At 35.6% G+C, this 19582-nt stretch overlaps 2 protein-coding genes across 2 annotated transcripts; one reads left to right on the top strand and one right to left on the bottom strand.

The window, feature by feature from the left end:
• The first annotated feature begins 1290 nt into the window (after positions 1–1290).
• LOC102621956 (imidazole glycerol phosphate synthase hisHF, chloroplastic) lies at positions 1291–7414 on the top strand. The gene is made up of 19 exons (XM_006474976.4): positions 1291–1555; positions 1704–1786; positions 1988–2082; positions 2312–2415; positions 2703–2872; positions 3005–3119; positions 3428–3483; positions 3569–3607; positions 3751–3849; positions 4026–4088; positions 4233–4295; positions 4401–4483; positions 4671–4779; positions 4885–4938; positions 5036–5123; positions 5785–5822; positions 6152–6257; positions 6517–6683; positions 6950–7414. Exons 1-19 carry the CDS (start codon positions 1378–1380, stop codon positions 7007–7009), a joined length of 1770 nt encoding a protein of 589 aa, XP_006475039.1. The 5' UTR covers positions 1291–1377; the 3' UTR covers positions 7010–7414.
• A 5489-nt stretch (positions 7415–12903) lies between these two features.
• On the bottom strand, positions 12904–18426 carry LOC102622253 (dihydrolipoyllysine-residue succinyltransferase component of 2-oxoglutarate dehydrogenase complex 1, mitochondrial). Its single transcript, XM_006474977.4, has 15 exons — positions 18183–18426; positions 17177–17245; positions 17001–17075; positions 16719–16779; positions 16601–16628; positions 15900–15970; positions 15617–15691; positions 15451–15506; positions 15325–15369; positions 14870–15136; positions 14639–14733; positions 14395–14485; positions 14174–14284; positions 13507–13701; positions 12904–13318 (listed from the first exon to the last, which is right to left on the bottom strand). Exons 2-15 carry the CDS (start codon positions 17225–17227, stop codon positions 13127–13129), a joined length of 1413 nt encoding a protein of 470 aa, XP_006475040.1. The 5' UTR covers positions 17228–17245; positions 18183–18426; the 3' UTR covers positions 12904–13126.
• Between the last annotated feature and the right edge of the window lie 1156 nt (positions 18427–19582).

The following is a 19582-nucleotide window of genomic DNA, read 5'->3' as shown; positions in this document are numbered from 1 at the left end:
TTGTAATCTTCATTTCTTCATTTCATTTGTAAGAATTTGAGTGAGTGAAACACTTGAGTGGAGAGATTGGGAGATAATCTCTTCATTGTAAAGGTTTATTGACACCTCGAAGTCAATTGTATTCGGTTGAAGCCTCGGAAAGGCTTGGTTAGTGAAATCCTCGAGCTTGGATCGCTTGGAGGCGTGGACGTAGGCGGGGATTGCCGAACCACGTAAAAATTCGTGTGTTTGTTTTTCTTCTTCCTTACTCTTTAATTATTACGCTATTATTGAACTTATTATTTTCAATTATTGTTAAGACATTAGATTGCTTGTTGTGTGGATTTGTTAGGATAAATTTTTAAAATTCCAATTCACCCCCCCTCTTGGGTTGCACACTTGTATTTCATATTATAGAAACGGTCATAGTAAATACCTGTCACACATAACTTGAGGTAAATTTTTTATTTAATCATACGAGAGACCAGGAAAAAAGGTTGTGGGTTTTGATTCATTTCGTTGCAAGCTTTAAAACGGTATATTTTACGCAAAAAATGGACACATATAGCCTAAATTATGACCTCCTAAATATAGTTGTCGGGTGAGCTGTCGCACAAAACTTGTTGCAACAGGCAAGCCGCCGCACAACAATTCTGATTATATAATCTAAATTTTTGTGCGACGGGAGACTGTCGCACAAAATTTTGGGCGACAGATAAGTTGTCGCACAAATTTTCGTGCGATGGGTGCTGCCCATTGTTTGAATCTTCGTGAATTGGTCAGCACCCATTGCAAAATATTCCCACCAACACACTCCAACAATACATTAAGACCACCGACAACCTCCACCACCACCACTACCACCAACACCACCACCACCACCACAATAACAACAACACACAACCATAACACAAAACAAGAATAAAATAAAGCATCTATTTGAAATTGCTCACCTAGGGTTTTTGAACTTCAATCGTTGATCAAGAAGATTTTGATTGCTATTAGTCGTGATTTTGGTGGAATTGGTGTTATTTAACGTGATTTCGGCGAGATTGGCCGCCGGTGATAAACTCCGATTTGCTCTATGGTGCTGTCGATAGGTGAGAACTTTGAGTGAGTGAAAGATTTTGGTGAGCTTGGTTGAGATTAATAGGGGTAATTTGGTCCAAAATTTTGTTGTTTGACTTGTTTTGATAAAAAAAAAATTGTGTGATTGATTTTGTAATTTGTTAAACTATAATGGTAAATTTCCTAAATTTTCCGGAATCGAAAGTGCCAAACATACCCTAAATAAATAATTCAAAAATCGGTGCGTATTGGGTTTGCCAGTAACGAAGTTCAAAGTCACTTTTGAGTTCTACAGATACGCACACAGAGCTGAAACAAGCAGAGCTGAAAATGGCGGCGGCGGCGGCGGCGACGACGACACAAATGGACAACACCCGATCATTATCTTCAATATCGTCCACGTCATCACTTCTATTCACTCGCACTAACGAATTTTATAAAATACAAAACCGTGTGAAATTCAAATCTCCCAGAGCTCTCTCAATTCGCGCCACCTCTTCGGATTCTGGTCTGCTCTCAATGTTCTTATTGCTTATATTGCAGATTATTTACTTATTCATCTATCTCATTACATATTTTCTTTTCGTTTTTAATCAATAATTCAGATCAATTTTCTGCCTTTTCTTTTATTTTGATTTTGTTGGATGTATTTACAGTTGTAACCTTGCTTGATTATGGAGCTGGCAATGTACGTAGCGTGAGAAATGCAATTCGTCATCTTGGTTTTGGAATTAAAGATGTAAGCTTCCTTTTTTTTTTTAAGGCTTTGTCATTATTTGATTTTTTTTTTCTCTTGTGAAGCTACATTATATTTATTTCGTTGGAATACAAAATACTAAAGCCATATGTATAATTTTAGTCTTGCCATAACGATTATATTTATCTCTTTTGTATTCTAAAGTTTTGATTTAATTTTGTCTTTTTAAAAATTGAAATGTAGGTGCAAACTCCAGAGGACATTCTCAATGCGAACCGGCTTATCTTTCCTGGCGTTGGGGCATTTGCTGCTGCCATGGATGTGCTTAACAAGACGGGGTATGTGCTTCCAGTAATATTTGTTAATTCATATTAAGTGTTGTAAGTACCTTAGTCTGAAATGTAAATCCAAAGCTCGAATATGTTAATAGTGATTTTTTTGCATTGGAGTATGGGGTTAACCATATGAAACTTGTTATGTTTTTGGTCTTCTGCTTTTTTTTTTTTTTGACTCTTTAGTTTCATGTTTGATACATCAGTGTGGAATGTTTCTGCTGTTTATTTGCAGGATGGCAGAAGCACTATGTGCCTATATTGAGAAGGATCACCCGTTTTTAGGCATATGTCTTGGACTTCAATTGCTTTTTCAGTCTAGTGAAGAGAATGGACCAGGTCAATGAATTAAATTTTCATCAATTTTCAAAATGATAATATCATCATTGTTTGATAAATAATTAAAGAAAACTCAAACATAGGGAGATCTGCAAGCATCAAGCAGTTGAAATAATGTGTAAAGCAGTACAGAAACTAATTATTGTCTGAGCTATCTATTCCCAGAACAAGATCAGATTTAGACATTATGCATTTACATATCATTTCTTTTTCTTCTTTGAAACTAAGTCTGTGTTGACCTTGGAAGAAAATAAAAAATAAATCCAATTTTGTTTTATGTGTTGTAGTGAATGGTCTCGGCCTGATACCAGGCGTGGTTGGGCGTTTTGACTCGTCAAATGGCTTCAGGGTACCGCAGATTGGCTGGAATGCTTTGCAAATCACAAAAGACTCTGAAATTTTGGATGATGTCGGAGATCACCATGTTTATTTTGTTCACTCTTACCGTGCCATGCCAGTATGTTTGCCTTCCTCCTCCAGTCCTTCCCTCCTTAAATTTCCCTTGCTAATATGAATTGCTGTACATGATGACTATACCTGTTCTAAATTTCGTGCTGTTTGGTGACCATCTTTATTTATTTGTCCACAGTCAAATGACAACAAAGAGTGGGTTTCGTCTACATGCAATTATGGTGACAATTTTATAGCATCTGTTAGAAGGGGAAATGTGCATGCAGTTCAATTCCATCCAGAGAAGAGTGGTGGTAAGACATCCTTTGCTTTGAGTTTTTCTTCTTTTATTATTGTCTCGTGATAAAATTTCTGATGTTGATATTCACCATCTTTACACACAGATTTGTGGCAAAGACATCATAATTAAGAAAACCACTTTCGAGGGTTTGAAGTGATATTTTACTCAAAAATCCTTAAACCTTTGCTTTAATTTTATTTTAAAACAAAATCATCAAATTTATAAATACACTTTTATCTGGAGAAATAATTCCTTTGAAAAAATGCCTATGATTTGAATGAAGTGCTTAATGACACCAATAATACAAAATGAATGTTTCAGATGTCGGTCTTTCTGTATTGAGAAGGTTCCTGCATCCCAAGACTAATATACCAAAGGTGGCTTTTGTATCTCTGACTTATATGTGCCTCATATTTTGCTTTATCAATCCATCTAATGATCAAATGGTTCACATGAAGACAGAAGCCAACTGAAGGGAAGGCCTTGAAACTTGCAAAACGGGTACTAACTGTTGAACCTGTACTCTTGGAAGTCTTTTCTTGTGCTTTTGTGGATTTTTTAAATTGCAAGTATATCTCAGTTGACCTACATAAAGCTATTGGTGCTCATTATGAAAGCTCTTGTAATTTTACAAACTCTGACAGGTGATTGCTTGTCTTGATGTGAGAGCAAATGATAAAGGAGATCTTGTTGTAACCAAAGGTGACCAGTATGATGTAAGAGAGCATACAAAAGAGAATGAGGTACATCATAGAAATTGTGTGGACTGCAGTTTATATGATTTGTATTAATACCTGTATTTGATGTGATGACCAAGATGATTGAACTTGAATCAATTTTACCATTATTTGGGAGCTGTGCAACTTAGTATATCATATCTAAATTTTGGTGTGATAGAGATTATTTTAAACTTTTGCAGGTGAGAAACCTTGGCAAGCCAGTAGAGCTTGCTAGACAGTATTACAAAGAGGGAGCTGATGAGGTATGCTATCTTGATATAGTGCATATTTTGATGTTTGAATGTATAAGAAAGCAAAGTTATACTTCACATGATTTTCATGTTATACTTCACATTATTTTCATGTAAGACCTAACATTTTTGTTTATTGGATTGATTGAATTTCAGATTAGTTTCTTGAATATCACCGGCTTCCGTGACTTCCCTTTAGGGGATTTGCCAATGCTGCAGGTTTGTTGATTTGACAGTAGACGAATTTTACTTTGTAAATCATTTAATGAGACAACTATTAGCATCTATCACTCTTTGAGTTTTTTTTTTTTTTTTTGGTGGTAGGTATTGAGATTAACATCGGAGAATGTTTTTGTACCACTAACAGTTGGTGGTGGGATAAGAGATTTTACAGACGCGAATGGCAGGTATTCTCTAGGTTGCTATGGTCGGAATCATTGTAGTAAATATTTTTTAATTTTTGTCTTTCAATTCCTTAAATGATTATTATTGTTATTTTATTTAAGAATTCTTGTGGTTCTTTAGTTTATGATTAATGTTTATGTTAAATTGTACCATTATGCTGAAGACTGTTTGGTGATGCTCATTTTCCAGGCACTATTCTAGTTTGGAGGTAGCATCAGAATATTTCAGATCCGGGGCTGATAAGATTTCCATTGGAAGTGATGCAGTTTATGCAGCTGAAGACTATTTGAAAACAGGAGTATGCAGTAATTTTGATTTTCCATTTACTTGACAGTTCTGGATCTGATGTGATTGTGCATGTTTATGTGTTCCTAATCATGGTTTTACGAATATCTATTTTCAGGTAAAGACCGGAAAGAGCAGCTTAGAACAGATATCTAGAGTTTACGGAAATCAGGTAACTCATTGTCTGATTGTTGATATATGCGTGCCCCTACTGTTGATTGGTGTATTCGTCTTGATCATAGAGTACTTGTTGATAACTTGTTTTGCAGGCAGTGGTTGTTAGTATTGATCCTCGTCGAGTCTACATTACTCATCCTAATGATGTGGAGTTCAAGGCTGTAAGGGTGACAGACCTAGGTGATGAAGCAGTTTTTCTTCTTCCTTTCCTTTCCTCTCTTGCTCCAGCTATCTCTCTGTCACTGTGGCTTGGATTTGCTATTCAGATGCATGATTAGTGTTCATGGAAAGCCTATTTGGTGTCCATGGAAAGATTGGCAGGGATTACATATTTTTTAAGCCCCCTGCTTGAATAATTCTGTTTTTTTTTTTTAATTATTATGTTAAGTCATAACTTTGAAGTCAAGTTAAAAAGTTTTGTGGGGGTGGGGGAGGGGGGGGAGGTCTTGTGCCTTTACCCAATGGTTGTTATAGGTTATACCAAGTAGATTAGTGAGGCTTGATATCCTCCAGAGACAATTGTCCAGTGGTTTATATAGCCAGGGATTTACCACGCCCTTATTTTGACTTCTTGTTGAGGACTAGGTTGGCCTTCATATCTTTTCTTAAAATCTTGTTTACCAAAATATTTCTTTGGTTCAGATGGACTCATCTCCTTGTTTCTTCTGAGGGCTTTTGGGTACTTTTAATTATCTTTTGGTTGAACATCAGTACTTTGTCTAGCAATTTGATTCTGTTACCTTGCCAGTAGGGTGTGGCTGTTTATATCTGTTTTGGCTGGACTTAACATCAAGTTAACATTAAGAGTCTCTTGATTTATTTTTTTATTTTGAAAATTCAGGTCCCAATGGGGAAGAATATGCCTGGTATCAGTGTACGGTAGGCATTCTTTGCTTCATTGTCACATTCTTATTTGTCCATACAGTATGTCAACCAGAACCCCAGAGCCTCAGCAGCAGTAATAGTTTTCCAGCAGACTGCATGTAGGTGGAAGCTTTAACACAAGAAGAACTGATGAGGAAATAGATTAATTTTATGTTATCTTTTTTCCTTTTTTCCCAGGCCACTCAGTCTGATAAAGCAGTACAAAAGCCACAATCACAAATCACCATCTTCTTTGTTTAGTTGTAGTTTGTCAGGTTTAGTTTGACTACCCGGTAGTTATGTTGTTTTCCATCTTAAACAACCTCCTATCATTTGTTGTTAAGGTTAATGGTGGGCGAGAAGGTCGACCAATTGGAGCTTATGAGCTTGCCAAAGCAGTTGAAGATCTTGGAGCTGGAGAGATACTATTGAATTGCATTGACTGTGATGGTATGAATAATGCTGTTTACCCCGAAGGAGTTTCCATCATGCATTTCACTTTAGCAATAAATTGTGGTTTGAAGCATGTGTTGAAAAATGATAGTAAAAACTTATTGATTGATATTTCTGTTTTGAGTACTTAGCTGTAATATGTTAATGGAATGCAGATCATATAAGAAGACAACACTTCATTTATAATAGTATTTCTTTCATACTAAATTCTTTTGCTTTCTTCCATGGACATAATGCTTTCATGTGGGTTTTTCAGGTCAAGGGAAAGGGTTTGATATGGATCTAATAAAGTTGATCTCAGATGCTGTGAGCATCCCTGTGATTGCAAGTAGTGGTGCAGGTGCTGTTGAGCACTTCTCTGATGTTTTTAGGAAAACAAATGCATCTGCTGCCCTTGCTGCTGGCATTTTCCATCGAAAGGAGGTAAAACTACACAACTTAATGCAATTAATAATTCATTTTAGTTGTGGAATATATGGTTCAGTTCCTTGTTTGCAAAAAGGTTTGATGATCTTTTTTGTTAAGTTTCATATTTTTGTTGGCTGGCTGAATTTCATGCAGTTGCATGGGATAAATTCTCATTTTAGATCAGGATTTTGAATTCATCTATTCTGTTGATGTTTGCCAAGAAATGCAATGTTATCTACATTTAGAATGCTGTCTGAAATCCTCTTTTCTGTTGGTTGCAGGTCCCCATTCAGTCTGTAAAAGAGCATTTGTACAAGGAAGGGATAGAAGTTAGGATCTAACTTGGTGAATTCTGGGTAAGTTGGGATTTAATGGTTGGCATTTGAACTTGATGAATACACTTTGCTTCAAATGAAGAATGAGGTAGTGAAGACTACAAGTAAAGATGGGTTGGCCACTCCTCAAAGTGGCTTTTTGTTGCTGTTTTTAAATGATAAAATGGTTAAAATTTGAGTATTTGACTTGGCATTTTCCTTTTCTTTTTTTTTTTCCCAAATGGGGTTGGAAATGTTTGAAACGGGGTTGTTGATGTTGAAATGGCTTGGGGTTGTTGGTATAGTGGTGTTGAAATGTTAGGTTGCTGATGTTGAGGGCTTGCTAGCGTAATGGTGTTGAAATGTTTGCAGTGGTTTATTGGTGTTGTTTTTGAATGATAAAGGGTTAAGATTTGATTATTTGGCCCGCCATTTTCTTTCTTTCTTTCTTTCTTTCTTTCTTTCCTTTTTTTCCCCAAAAATTAGGATGGAAATGTTTGAAATGGGTTACTGATGTTAAAATGGCTTGGGGTTGTTGAAATGTTTGCAGTGGTTTATTGTTACTGTTTTTGAATGATAAAGCGTTAAAATTTTAGTATTTTGCTTGCCATTTTCTTGATTTTTCAAAGGGGGGTTGCTGGTGTTTGAAATTGGATTGCTAGTGTTGAAATATGGTGGTTGGTCACTGAATAGGGGTTGCTGGTATAGTGGTGTTGAAATGGATTGGGTAGCCAGCAGCAAGAAGTTTTTTTTTTTTGAAGGAAGCAACAAGTTTTTATAAGCAAAAAAGTAACCATTTTTTTGGATCTAACGGCTACTTTTTAGGGTAACTGTGTAATTTTATCTCTTGTTATTTATTTTTTTCAAAAGGCAAAATAATATTTTATGCTTTAGGGGCAAAATTGACTTTTAACATATTTTTGTTAAATATTTTTAATGAAATAGTGGTAAAGTGCTAACATCACAAAAGTTTGATGATAAAATACTGTTTTTACAAAAAGGTAATACTTACTTGATGTGTCAATATAACTTTGATGAGAAAATGATAACATAGCTTTCTTTTATATTTAGCAAGTATCTTCAATCAGTCAACTTCGTTATTTCTAACATCCGTTCCCAAAGACTTCACAATAAAAATATGATATTTCCATCTGAGCCAGTTCCCATGATTGATATTTTGATAAGAATCTGTGTCCATGTCCACCGCAAAATTGTTGTTTAAACCAAAATATGATATTTGTGGAAATCGAATGGGGGTGTCAATAAAAGTAATTTTGATCCTTTAAAATTATTTCATGGGCCATGTTTAGAAAAGGGAGTTTTTATTGAGTAATGCGGGTGCCAATCATAATTTCATTACCTTTGCGAGCAAGATCGCGTCCATTACGAGCTTGGACACATGTTTTTTGAGCTACTCGATTAGCTACAGCGCCAGGTGCATTTCCCAAAGGGTGTCCTAAAGTTCCTCTACTAAATTGTAGTTGCGTGTTACTCACCCGTCCGCCACTAGAAACACCACTTCCCGTCCGACTTGCATGTGGGTGCCAATCATAATTTCATTACCTTTGCGAGTAAGATCGCGTCCTTCATTACGAGCTTGGACACATGTTTTTTGAGCTACTCGATTAGCTACAGCGCCAGGTGCATTTTCCAAAGGGTGTCCTAAAGTTCCTCTACTAAATTGTAGTTGCGTGTTACTCACCCGTCCGCCACTAGAAACACCACTTCCCGTCCGACTTGCATGTGTTAAGTATGCTACCAGCGTTCATCCTGAGCCAGGATCGAACTCTCCATGAGATTCATAGTTGCATTACTTATAGCTTCCTTGTTCGTAGACAAAGCTGATTCGGAATTGTCTTTCATTCCAAGGCATAACTTGTATCCATGCGCTTCATATTCGCCTGGAGTTCGCTCCCAGAAATATAGCCAGCCCTACCCCAATGAAGAACATTAACCCTCAAGCATGAGTAAGCAAGAACTCAACACAGCCCAAGAGCCGCATGGGCCTCCCTTGCATATTCGGTTAATAGAAAAAAAGATTAATTTAATGCTGTGTTTACTTGCTAGAGTGGGAGTGAGGAGTGTAGATTCCTCCCACTCCAGCGTTTACTTCCTCTAAATGAGAAGGGAGTGGGAATCCCACTCCATGGACCCCACCCATTTTTGGAGTGGAGAGTGGGAGTGGGACTCCCATTAGGGGAGGTGGGAGTGGGAATCCATTCCCACCTCTCAATTTTTTATCCTTTTATTTTCTTAATTTAATTTAATTTAATTTAATATTTTATAATTAATAAAATAAAATAAATATTATTATATTTATTTGAATAATAATATTATATTTAACTAAATAATAATTTGCATTGATTCTAAGTTAAAATTATTTTAAAATAATATTATTATATTAATAGAGAATTAATAAATATAATATTATTATATTTATTTTAAAAATAATAGTACTATATTTATTTAATATTAATAATAATAAATAGTTTATTCTAAGAAAATATTAATTTTGTACTAAATAATATTATATTATTATTTTATATAATAATAAATTTAATATAATTATATTAAATAAAATAAAATAAGGTTTCATTTTGTATTAAAATTAATAATTTATTGTTCATAATTAAGAATATTAATAATTATAATAAATTTACAAATATAATAAAATAAATATTATTCATTAAATATATTTTTTTATTAGTTTTGTAATTAAAAATTATAATTCTTTAAATAAGGATAAAATTGTAATTTGAAACTATTTACTCCCAATCCAAGACAAAGTAAACACATAAATTGGATTCTAATCTCTATTCCATGCTTCCATTCCAATGTAAGTAAACAACCTACTCTCACTCCCACTCCACACACCCAATCCTAAGATTCCCACTCTTTAGGATTCTCAATCCAATCCAAAAAGTAAACGCTACCTAAGTTTACTCAGAATTGATAATTTTCAAATTGTTTCCTTTACTTTTGAAAATATCATATTACTCCTTAAAAGTAGTTAATTTTAACTATTGACTACATTTGCTTGAACTGGTTTCCAAATAACGGTTTTACGTCTTTGTGCGCGCATGGAACCTTTTATTATATATCGACGAAAATCCGATTGTTCCAAATAATGGGGCAAAGACACATCCCCTTTTGTCTGGTGATCAACAGCAACCACTAAACGTTTGGCTTTTCGTGAACGAAATGCATGTTTCCCTCTTACATTTTCGTCGTATTCTCCCAGTTCTTGGTATACATTATCGATTAATTTGTATGACCACCGGGGAACTCTTTTACTAATTTCTTTTATCGCTTTTTTTCTAATTTTTTGATCATTGGGATCCGTTATAACTGCATCGAATAAAAAATTCAAACTTTTTATTCGGTCTTCGGAATCGATGTGTTTTCGTTTCTGTTTTGTAAATAAAGACTGCACTTCTTCGCTTGAAAATGATTTTCGATTAAATCGGCCTATTGTTTGTTCATTGACTGACGTTAACTCATTAAAATACAAAAATATCTTTTTCAAGGATTTGAAATGTATGACATAAAGTTACTTAACAAACCAATAGATGGACATTTTGAACTTGGGTGCGGAAGACATTCTGAAAAAGTTAAGTTGGTCAATTCTGTGAAACATAGTTGGTCAGAGTGTCACTTGTTTTGCTGGATTGACATTCCAAGGTTAAGCTCCGGGAGTTCTTGGCTTGGGTACCATAATTTATTACATTGTGATAAATGGATATTACTGCATACAGCATCTCGTGGGTAGGGAGTCTTGGATCAAACTAATACGTTAGCCTGTTAGTTGGGCACCGAGGATTTAGATTTGAGACTCGTTTTTCATGCAACCAGATCGCACTACGTTTTTCAAGCAACCAGACCGTACCAAAATGTTAATTATTGAACCCAGCTGATAAAATTTATTTTTACTATTAAAGTTATTGCAAGCATATACCTTTCTATTTTCTACATATTTCAGACAAGTGACGCACGTCCACAGTACATGTTAAGGCTCTCTTGCTCTAACCTATTGTGTAAGATATATTGTAACATTCTTAATTGTTTCATGTAGATTCCTTATTGCATCCAATCGAGTACAATTTTATTTAAGGAGAAGAAAACTCGGTAACGTTTAAAATTTAAACTATTAGGCTTAATAGCAGAGCTGTAACTCATCATACTGCCTGGACAAAAGCATCACTCCATATTTTGGGGGAACTTTAATGGAGGATAAAGCTTGAGATTTAAGCATATCTGAGGAATAAAATCACTCTTAGCTGCTTCCCAAAATACTTGGCCAGAACATTCCAAATGTTTTTTAACTTATCTGCATTACCAGAATATTAACGGGGAGGATTTTTATAGAATTGGGCCCACACTTAGGCAAATAAGCCAGTTCCTAGAGCAACACCGAGGCATGCATCAGCGAATGGACATTGCGGCGTTAGTTCGTCCCAGGGTCGGTGACAGAACCCGACCCAAATGGCCAAATCTATCTATGTATATTGCAAGGTCCTGTAGTAAGCACTAAATCTGATCTGCTTCATGGACAATGACAGGAGAAGTGAGTTATATATGTCTGCAACCCTGTCACCAAAACTTGGAAGAAGCTTGTGGTATCTCCAAGTCTAAAATTCTCTGATTACAATGCGCTTTCAATTTAATGAAGAGAGCATGGCTATGCTGTCCCAATCGTCAATTGTGAGTCTAAGCAAGTCACAAGATATTTTTTCCAGTGGGAGCTTTCAGTTCATATTTATGATTCAGAAACAATGATGTGACTGACGTTCTGGAAAGCGGTACAGACAGGATAGAGAAAGTTGGAATTTTTTTTTTTTTGTTTTTTGCCTCAGGGAGCTTTCAATTCATATTTTATCTGTGATGGGGTTTTGTATTTTCTGATTTATGCAACAGGGGATGGTGCGCCGAATAATCATCATGGCGTTTAATCTCTCTAGCCGATCATCCCATGGTCCGCTGATAAAGAGTTCTGTCCACTTCTCCGTAATGATTGGAGGAATCAAGCAAAAAAGATCAGCCTGACATGATTGAGGGAATGGGCATCTTCCTCACCAGGTTCAACTGAAGAGCTCGACAGCAATTCTTGGTCATTTGGTTTGTAACCCACGGGCAAAGCTTCACAGGGCTGTGATTTGGCTTGTTTTCCACATAGTAACCGTAAAGTTCCATTTTGTTGTATGACAAAATTAAACCTCTGCTGCTGTCTCTTTGCCTCACGAAGCTTCTGTTCAGGCTTCTAAGCTTCTCCTTCCTCCCTTTTCCTCGCTTCTGCCCACTCAGAAAGGGATCTACCATCACACAACTTTACACAAAACATAAAGCAACAAGTTCCTGAATCCTCTGCTGCTTACTTATTACTACCATATATCAACATACATTACATAATTGAAAATTAAAATCGAACTTTTTTTATTCGATCTATTACCAAATAGATTCTTTTGAAGAGTGGTCGTACTTTTAGTCTTAACTCTTTTAATCCCAAACTTCCATTCAAATTCCACCCGGATTTCTAATAAATAGTATCCAACTCTTTCCAATCACTAAGCTTAATAAAGAACATCATCATGATAATCTTGGAGATATGCGGATATGCAGTTTCTGAATTACCGACTGAAAACTCTCTAGTGCTAAATATAATGGCGCATCACACATGCATTAGCGAGTACACATATGACCAGATATTTTTTCCCCCTCCCTTCTTTCTTTCGTTTTCGTTTCTTTTTAAAATACACCACAACGAATACAGAGAAGCAACAAAGAGAAACGAAGTTTACACACGAACATGCATGCATCTGCAAAGCTCCAAGTAATCGACAACTACAGGGGCGTAATCAACATTGACAATTGATTCATGTTCTCATCCATACCGTGTCACAAAGCAACCATGCTAAACATAGAAATAAAGCACAAGCAAATCAAACAACCATTTGGATATAAATTAGTCTCTCATTTCCAATTCAAACTTTGGCCAGCCGCATTTTAAAAACTCATTCAAAGGGATAAATTAAAATTTAAACCCTGCAAAACTTCACTCTCATGAGTATCTTATTCTTGAAATTGCAGTGTATGCAATCCTGGGTATGACCAGAAAATGAGGTATTAAACAAAAAAGCAGCATGGTTTTCATATGTCAAGGAGCAGCCTGCGGGGTTCCTCGACAACATCTTTAATACGGCGCAGGAAGAAAACTGCCTCTCTTCCATCAATCAGCCTATGGTCATACGTAAGAGCGATGTACATCATTGGCCTTGGGACAACATTACCACCAACAACCATGGGACGTTGCACTATTGAGTGCATACCCAAGATGGCCGACTGCAAAAAAATGCTTACCAGTTAGATTTTCATTTACCCAAATTGCCACAAAAATCCAAAAATATGAAAAATTAAATTAAAAAAATTCAACAAAATTCAGATGAGACAGCTACTTAGCAAGGAGACGAAAATTTAAAATTAAACAAAGTCTGTTAAAAAAGGGCACAGCAACGGGCAAGCGGCCAAACCTGAGGAGGGTTGATGATAGGTGTACTCAGAAGGCTTCCGTAAACACCACCATTAGATATTGTAAATGAGCCTCCAGCCATCTCATCAATTGATATTGATCCATCATTCGCTTTCTTCGCAAGGGTGTTAATCTCTTTTTCGATATCAGCAAAATTCATCTTATCGGCATTGCGGATTACTGGAACCACCAGGCCCTGAAGGGGAAATTTTGAGAATAAAAAGTTAAGATAGAGGGACAATGCAACTTCACCGCAAGCATGAGAAAAAATTGAGACGGAGATGCCCACCTACACCTATATGTAGGCATAAAACGCTACTAGAGTTTATTTTCATTTAATATCTAATAAGAAATACTTCCATGGTGACACTAAAATAGTCCGTAGACATATAAATCCTAGAAGGTGTTGGAAGATCCATGTAATATGTATACATCTTATAATTCAATTCCAATGCTCTATTATAATTAAATTCATATAATTGGTTAGACTTGAACTTGAGGGAATATCAAAATGTTGTTCTAAAAGGAGCTAATCAGAAACACAGCATAAAACAAAAGGTTGTACATAGATAAGGACCCAAACTAGTGCCATTCCATTCAGAGTCTCTTCACTCCATTTGGAATAGATGTCACAAAAAATTAAGTATAACAAAGAAACATTGACAAACCTTTGAAGTACCGACAGCGATACTAATGTCAATATAATCTCTATATATGATATCATCCCCATCAATAACTGCATTTATAATAGGCTGATTCTGGAGCCCACTAACAGCAGCCTGAAATTTTTACAAGTGAAAATAATATATTAAATTATTAACTAACAAGAAACATGGCTAAACTCTTAGATCCCATATAAGTAATTCAACAGGTATAAGAAAATACATACTTTCACAAAACCTGACATAAGTCCCAATTTGACTCCATGCTTTTCAAGAAAAGCATCCTTGTACTCAGAACGGAGCTTCATCAAATTAGTCCTAGAATAGGTGCCATATAAAGAAATAAACGAATAATCCTAAAAGGAATCATCACAAGAAGAAGATATAATAGCAAAAATCCTAATATTCTGTACCCTAAATATGACAAAAGTGAGATAGGCAGCCAGTCACTTTAGCAAGGATTGAACTTACATATCAACTTCATTGAATGTAGTCAACATTGCAAATGTATTTTGGGAGTCTTTCAATCGTGTTGCAACTCGTTTACGTAGTCTTGTCATAGGAACCTACAATCATGAGCATTTTGAACTAACAGGTCAGACCATCAAGGTTTCTCTTCTGACATGCTTTTGTTAAAGTTTATCTATATTAAAACTAAGAAACTTTCTATTTTGGATGAATAGTAAACCACAAGAGACTCACTCGTCTTTCCCTTTCCTTTGGGGGAAGCTGAGGCTCAGTAGCAGTGCGCTTAGGAGGTGGTGGAGAGGGTGCTTTAGGCTTCTCAGAAACAGTTTCAACTTTAGGCTGCGGCTTGTCCTCCTTTGCTTTTTCAGCAGAAGGTGGCTTAGGAGCAGCTTTCTCTGGTATTTTTTCTGAGGGAGCTACATGAGCTACACCTTCACCAGACTTTGAAATCACAGCAATCTTGGTACCTGGTTCCACAGTCTCCCCTTCTTTGGCTACAAGCTGCCAACAATTAAGTACAGAGGCTACCATTAATGATATGTGCAATTAATCCAACATGCCCAAGAGAACAAGGAGAAAATGCGAACTACATGAACAGAAACAAGCTGACAAAAAAAAAAAAAAAAAAAGGGGTGCTGGGGTGTGAGGAAAAAAACAAAGAGGTATTGGAATTATTTGAGATGTATTACCTCTTTGATAACACCTGCTTCTGGACTTGCAACATCAATCGTTACCTATTGGAAAATCAACATTACAAGCATTAGAAAATATGACAGTTTCCATATGAAATAGGAACATGAATGAAGGGGGATTACCTTATCGGTTTCAATTTGAGCAATTGGTTCATCAAGTTCCACCCTATCACCAGGACCTGTTCTCAAAATACCAGAAGCACAAACAATCAATCACTTACACTCATGAACAACAAATAAAAAATGTTAGTAAATAGTGGTATTGAGAAATAGGCACTGAAAAACTTACCCTTCAAGAATTTTGCCAAAGTACCATCGGTTATGGATTCACCCATAAAAGGGACAACAGCATCAACCAAATCCCCTTAATCACATAAATAAAGATAAAAATCAGGAAGATTCTGAATTTCAATGTACTTTTTATAATCCAAAAAAATTCAAAGCAGGCACTAATCCTTCCTCTTCATTAATACAATAGTAAGGTTCACTACAATATCCGTCTCAATCTGATTCAGAGTGCTCATTTTAGCACAAGTTCAAATTTTTTTTGGGAAAGCCAGTCAATGTCACACCTCCTTCAGAAGAAAATGGATGGCTCCACAGATACATGTTAGTTGCTTTCTGGGTGCTAGAAATTACATCCCTGTCCATAAGGAAAGTAGTGAGGAAAATGAAGAAAAATTTTGAGCAGCAGCAAACTGTGAAGCAAAATCATGTCTCTTCTTATCCTTTTAACCTGTAACCTATTAAGTCCCTTATTCTCAATATCAGAATACACCGACTATGAAAATTGACATCTACTATACAGAGAACAGGAGGCAGTTAGACATGGAGATCACCTATGTTATACTCAAAATTTCAAAACAATGAATCACATGATCAGTCTCAAAATAGATGTACTTGAAAATTCAAAACATAGACAGCTCAAGTAACCTCTAAGTAAGCACAATGAAAAGATTATTTTTTTGATATGCCTAAGAAAAGCAAATTTCTAAAAGTTTCTTCTCCTTTAAGCTTGTCTTATCCACCCCAAACTGAGTCCAAAGGTTGCAGCTTAAGACAGATACTTCAAAAGGTTTCGGATCAAGCATTTCAAAATCTAGACCTAGTTGGATAGCATAGGGCAGCATGAAAAACTTCAAAGACAAAAAGCAACAAAATTGTGCTTTCCCCTACCCATGATATCACCATTCGAAAATGAGTAATTGTGAAAAACACATTTTAGAATAAATCCATAAAATGATGAGCAACATAATACACAAATGAAACTAACCTTAATGGTTGACAACCCTTAGAGCAACCTGAAATCATCCGAAATTCTTTCAGTCAATATATTATCGCTATGCATCAGCTACCGCCAAGGAAGTACTACAAAATACCTATCAGATTACCTGGAAAAATTAAATGACTGAAATTCCGGATATGCCCTAATCCTCTTGAATGCAGTAACGTCTGTGCACAAGCTTGAAATGTAAATCTTGTAAAACATTACAATGTACGCACATCCAACAGTACATATAAGAGATGCTGGTATCATTAGGATAAGGAAAAAATACATAGGTATATGTAAAACAGTAATAGAGTACAGAACTTTCATGACTACAGGATGTGCATGCATAATGAAGAAAAGGACATGAGAGAATAAAAAAATTAAAAATAAAAGAAATATGTACCTCTTTTCCTGCAATAGATGAGACTCTAGATACAGACATTGCAGGCCTCATTGTCTGCAGTGAATGCCCTAAAATCTGAAAAACAGAAAATATCAGCTTTAGAACAGAATAAGACCACCGTGCGTAATCAAATTCCTATCTCCATCAACTCTAATGAACAGATAATACAAACTAACCGAAGCAGGCGAGCCTCCACTCGCGACCCTTCTCCGTATAACACCCAGCATCGTTGTTCAGGTATGTACCTTCACAGTTTCAAAAACAACGATAAGTTCTCAATAGACATGCATAAAACTTTTATAAGATGTCAAAATTGGGGGAAAAAAGCAACAATAAATTTTTAACAAAACTTATATACGATCTCAAGAAAAAATAAAACTTCCTATTTCCAACCATTGAGATTTCACCATCTCTAACTACTCATTTCACTCTCCAAGTCATAAGTTTAGCAACATTGGAGCTATTCGAACAAAATTATGTTAGATATGTATGAAAACATGATTTCATAAATCAAATGGACACGATTATCTGATTAATACGATATTTGACACTCCCCATTGATACTTAGAATGCATTTTGGCTCAACAGTAACAAATAACAGACCTTACTATAACTCTGCAAGTAATAAGGCAGTGTAATATAAGTTAAAGACTTAACATACAAACAAATATAAACATATAAGCAAACAGAATTTTCTGTTTATATATATACATGTCAGCTTTCATCACTAGAAATCCAGCAGCAAAGAATCCAGACACAGCTTTAGCAATACTAATCTCTCTAAAAGAATGGCTTAGCTCTGGTCCAGTCAATTTTTTTTTTTTTGTAATTTACTCCACTTAAAAAAAAAGAAGCACAAAAATACATAAAAGATTCGAACTCTGAATTCAATTCACAATAATATACTCTTCAACGTAAAAATCATAAACAAATAAACAATTAACTACATAACGCATACGAGTTCGTGCAAGTTCTGTTTGGTTGCTGAGAAAACGTAGGAAAAGCACGAGAGAGTCAAAATTTCAAATCTGAGCTCAAATGAGGTTATTCATCTAACAGATTTAAAAGTACGAGTTCTGTCTTCTTTTCTTTTCTTTTTCTCGAGGAACAAACAGGAAATATAAAAGAACACGTTCAAATAAAAGAAAGGAGAAGAAACTAGTGAGATGTAGAGGCTTTGACCTGCTTGATCGAACAGAACAAGTTGCGTTTTCTTTGAGAGAGTCTTCAGACGAACACAACAACGTTGAATGAATGATTGTTTTTGTAAGGTACTATTAATTATTAGGGTATTTTTTTAGATTTTTAATTTTGCGCTTAGGGGAAGGCAAGGAGGCCGGGAACAAGCTCTTTTCAGCAAGTTTTTGGGAATCCGGTAAGGCAAAGCTTACGTGAGCTCCTGAGGTGGCGAAATTTGAGTGGCTGTTTGAATGAGAATGTCAGAATATGTGCGATTTGGTTTCCTTTTTGGGTCAAAGAGGAAAATTGATGAAATGAGTTGGGGAGCTCGGGACGAGTTAAAACGGCGAGTTTAATGAGAATGGGCTTTTAGACTAAATTCTTCATAAAGGGGGCTTTTGCTACCTATGGGCCAGACAGTAAAACTCCGAACCTACAGCTTTGGGGTGGCCCAAGGTATTGTGAATAATCAAATTCAAATCCCTTATTTTATGTTTTTTACTATTTTTTAAAGCTATCATCCATCTCACCCAACTTAAACTTATTCCTTCTATTAATCGTTTGATTTAAATCGAGATTAGAGTACTATATTTTGATGTATTAAATGGTTTTAGATGTATTATATTTTGGTGTATTAAAAAGAGTATTTAAATTATTAAAATGCAAGATCTGATTTTAAGAAAATCCCAAGATTTTAACAAAATTCTAAGGTTTATTTGTTAAACATCTGAAATCTAAAATTTTATTTATTTTAGATTTTTTTAATTTAATTTTTATTTTTTGTAATTTATGTTGGGAAATTTACGAAAATAACCATAAAACTTTTGCTATTTTCACAATTAACCATCTCAACTTTTTTCTATCAACATTAGCCAAACACACGCTTCTCTCCCCAAATTATCATTCTTTACAAACCAAAAACAACTTCCTTTCTCCCCTTTCGTCAAACCAAAGGCAGCTTTCTACTCTTGAATCATCAACCAACGGCGACAGCAAAAGGCAACGATAAAAGTGAAATCCGATAATAATATATCCGGATCCAACACTAATTGGCATCACATAGTGGTATGAGTTATTTTCTGAACTTGCTCGAGAGTTTCAGTGAACTGCGAGTCGGGGTGAATCTGGCTACAGGATGCTTGTCGCACCAAAACTTGGAGCGACAGGCAGCCTGTCGGACGAAGAGGCAGATTCCTGTCGCACCAAGGCTTGGAGCGACAGGCTGCCTGTTGCACGAAGAGGCAGATTCATTGTATAATTTTTTTTTTGGTTGGGAAAAATTTATTTTTTTTATAATTTCAGGCCTAATGGATTCAATTGTACTTGAATTGTGTTACGATGGTTGGTGGGAGACATTAGAGGATGGCCATATGGAGTATGTAAATGGTAAAAATAGAGCTTTT

The sequence above is a fragment of the Citrus sinensis genome, chromosome 9, assembly GCF_022201045.2.
Source record: "Citrus sinensis cultivar Valencia sweet orange chromosome 9, DVS_A1.0, whole genome shotgun sequence".
Lineage (NCBI taxonomy): Eukaryota > Viridiplantae > Streptophyta > Magnoliopsida > Sapindales > Rutaceae > Citrus > Citrus sinensis.
The sequence above is the reverse complement of the archived record's forward strand: the minus strand, read 5'-3'. Positions and strand labels throughout refer to the sequence as shown.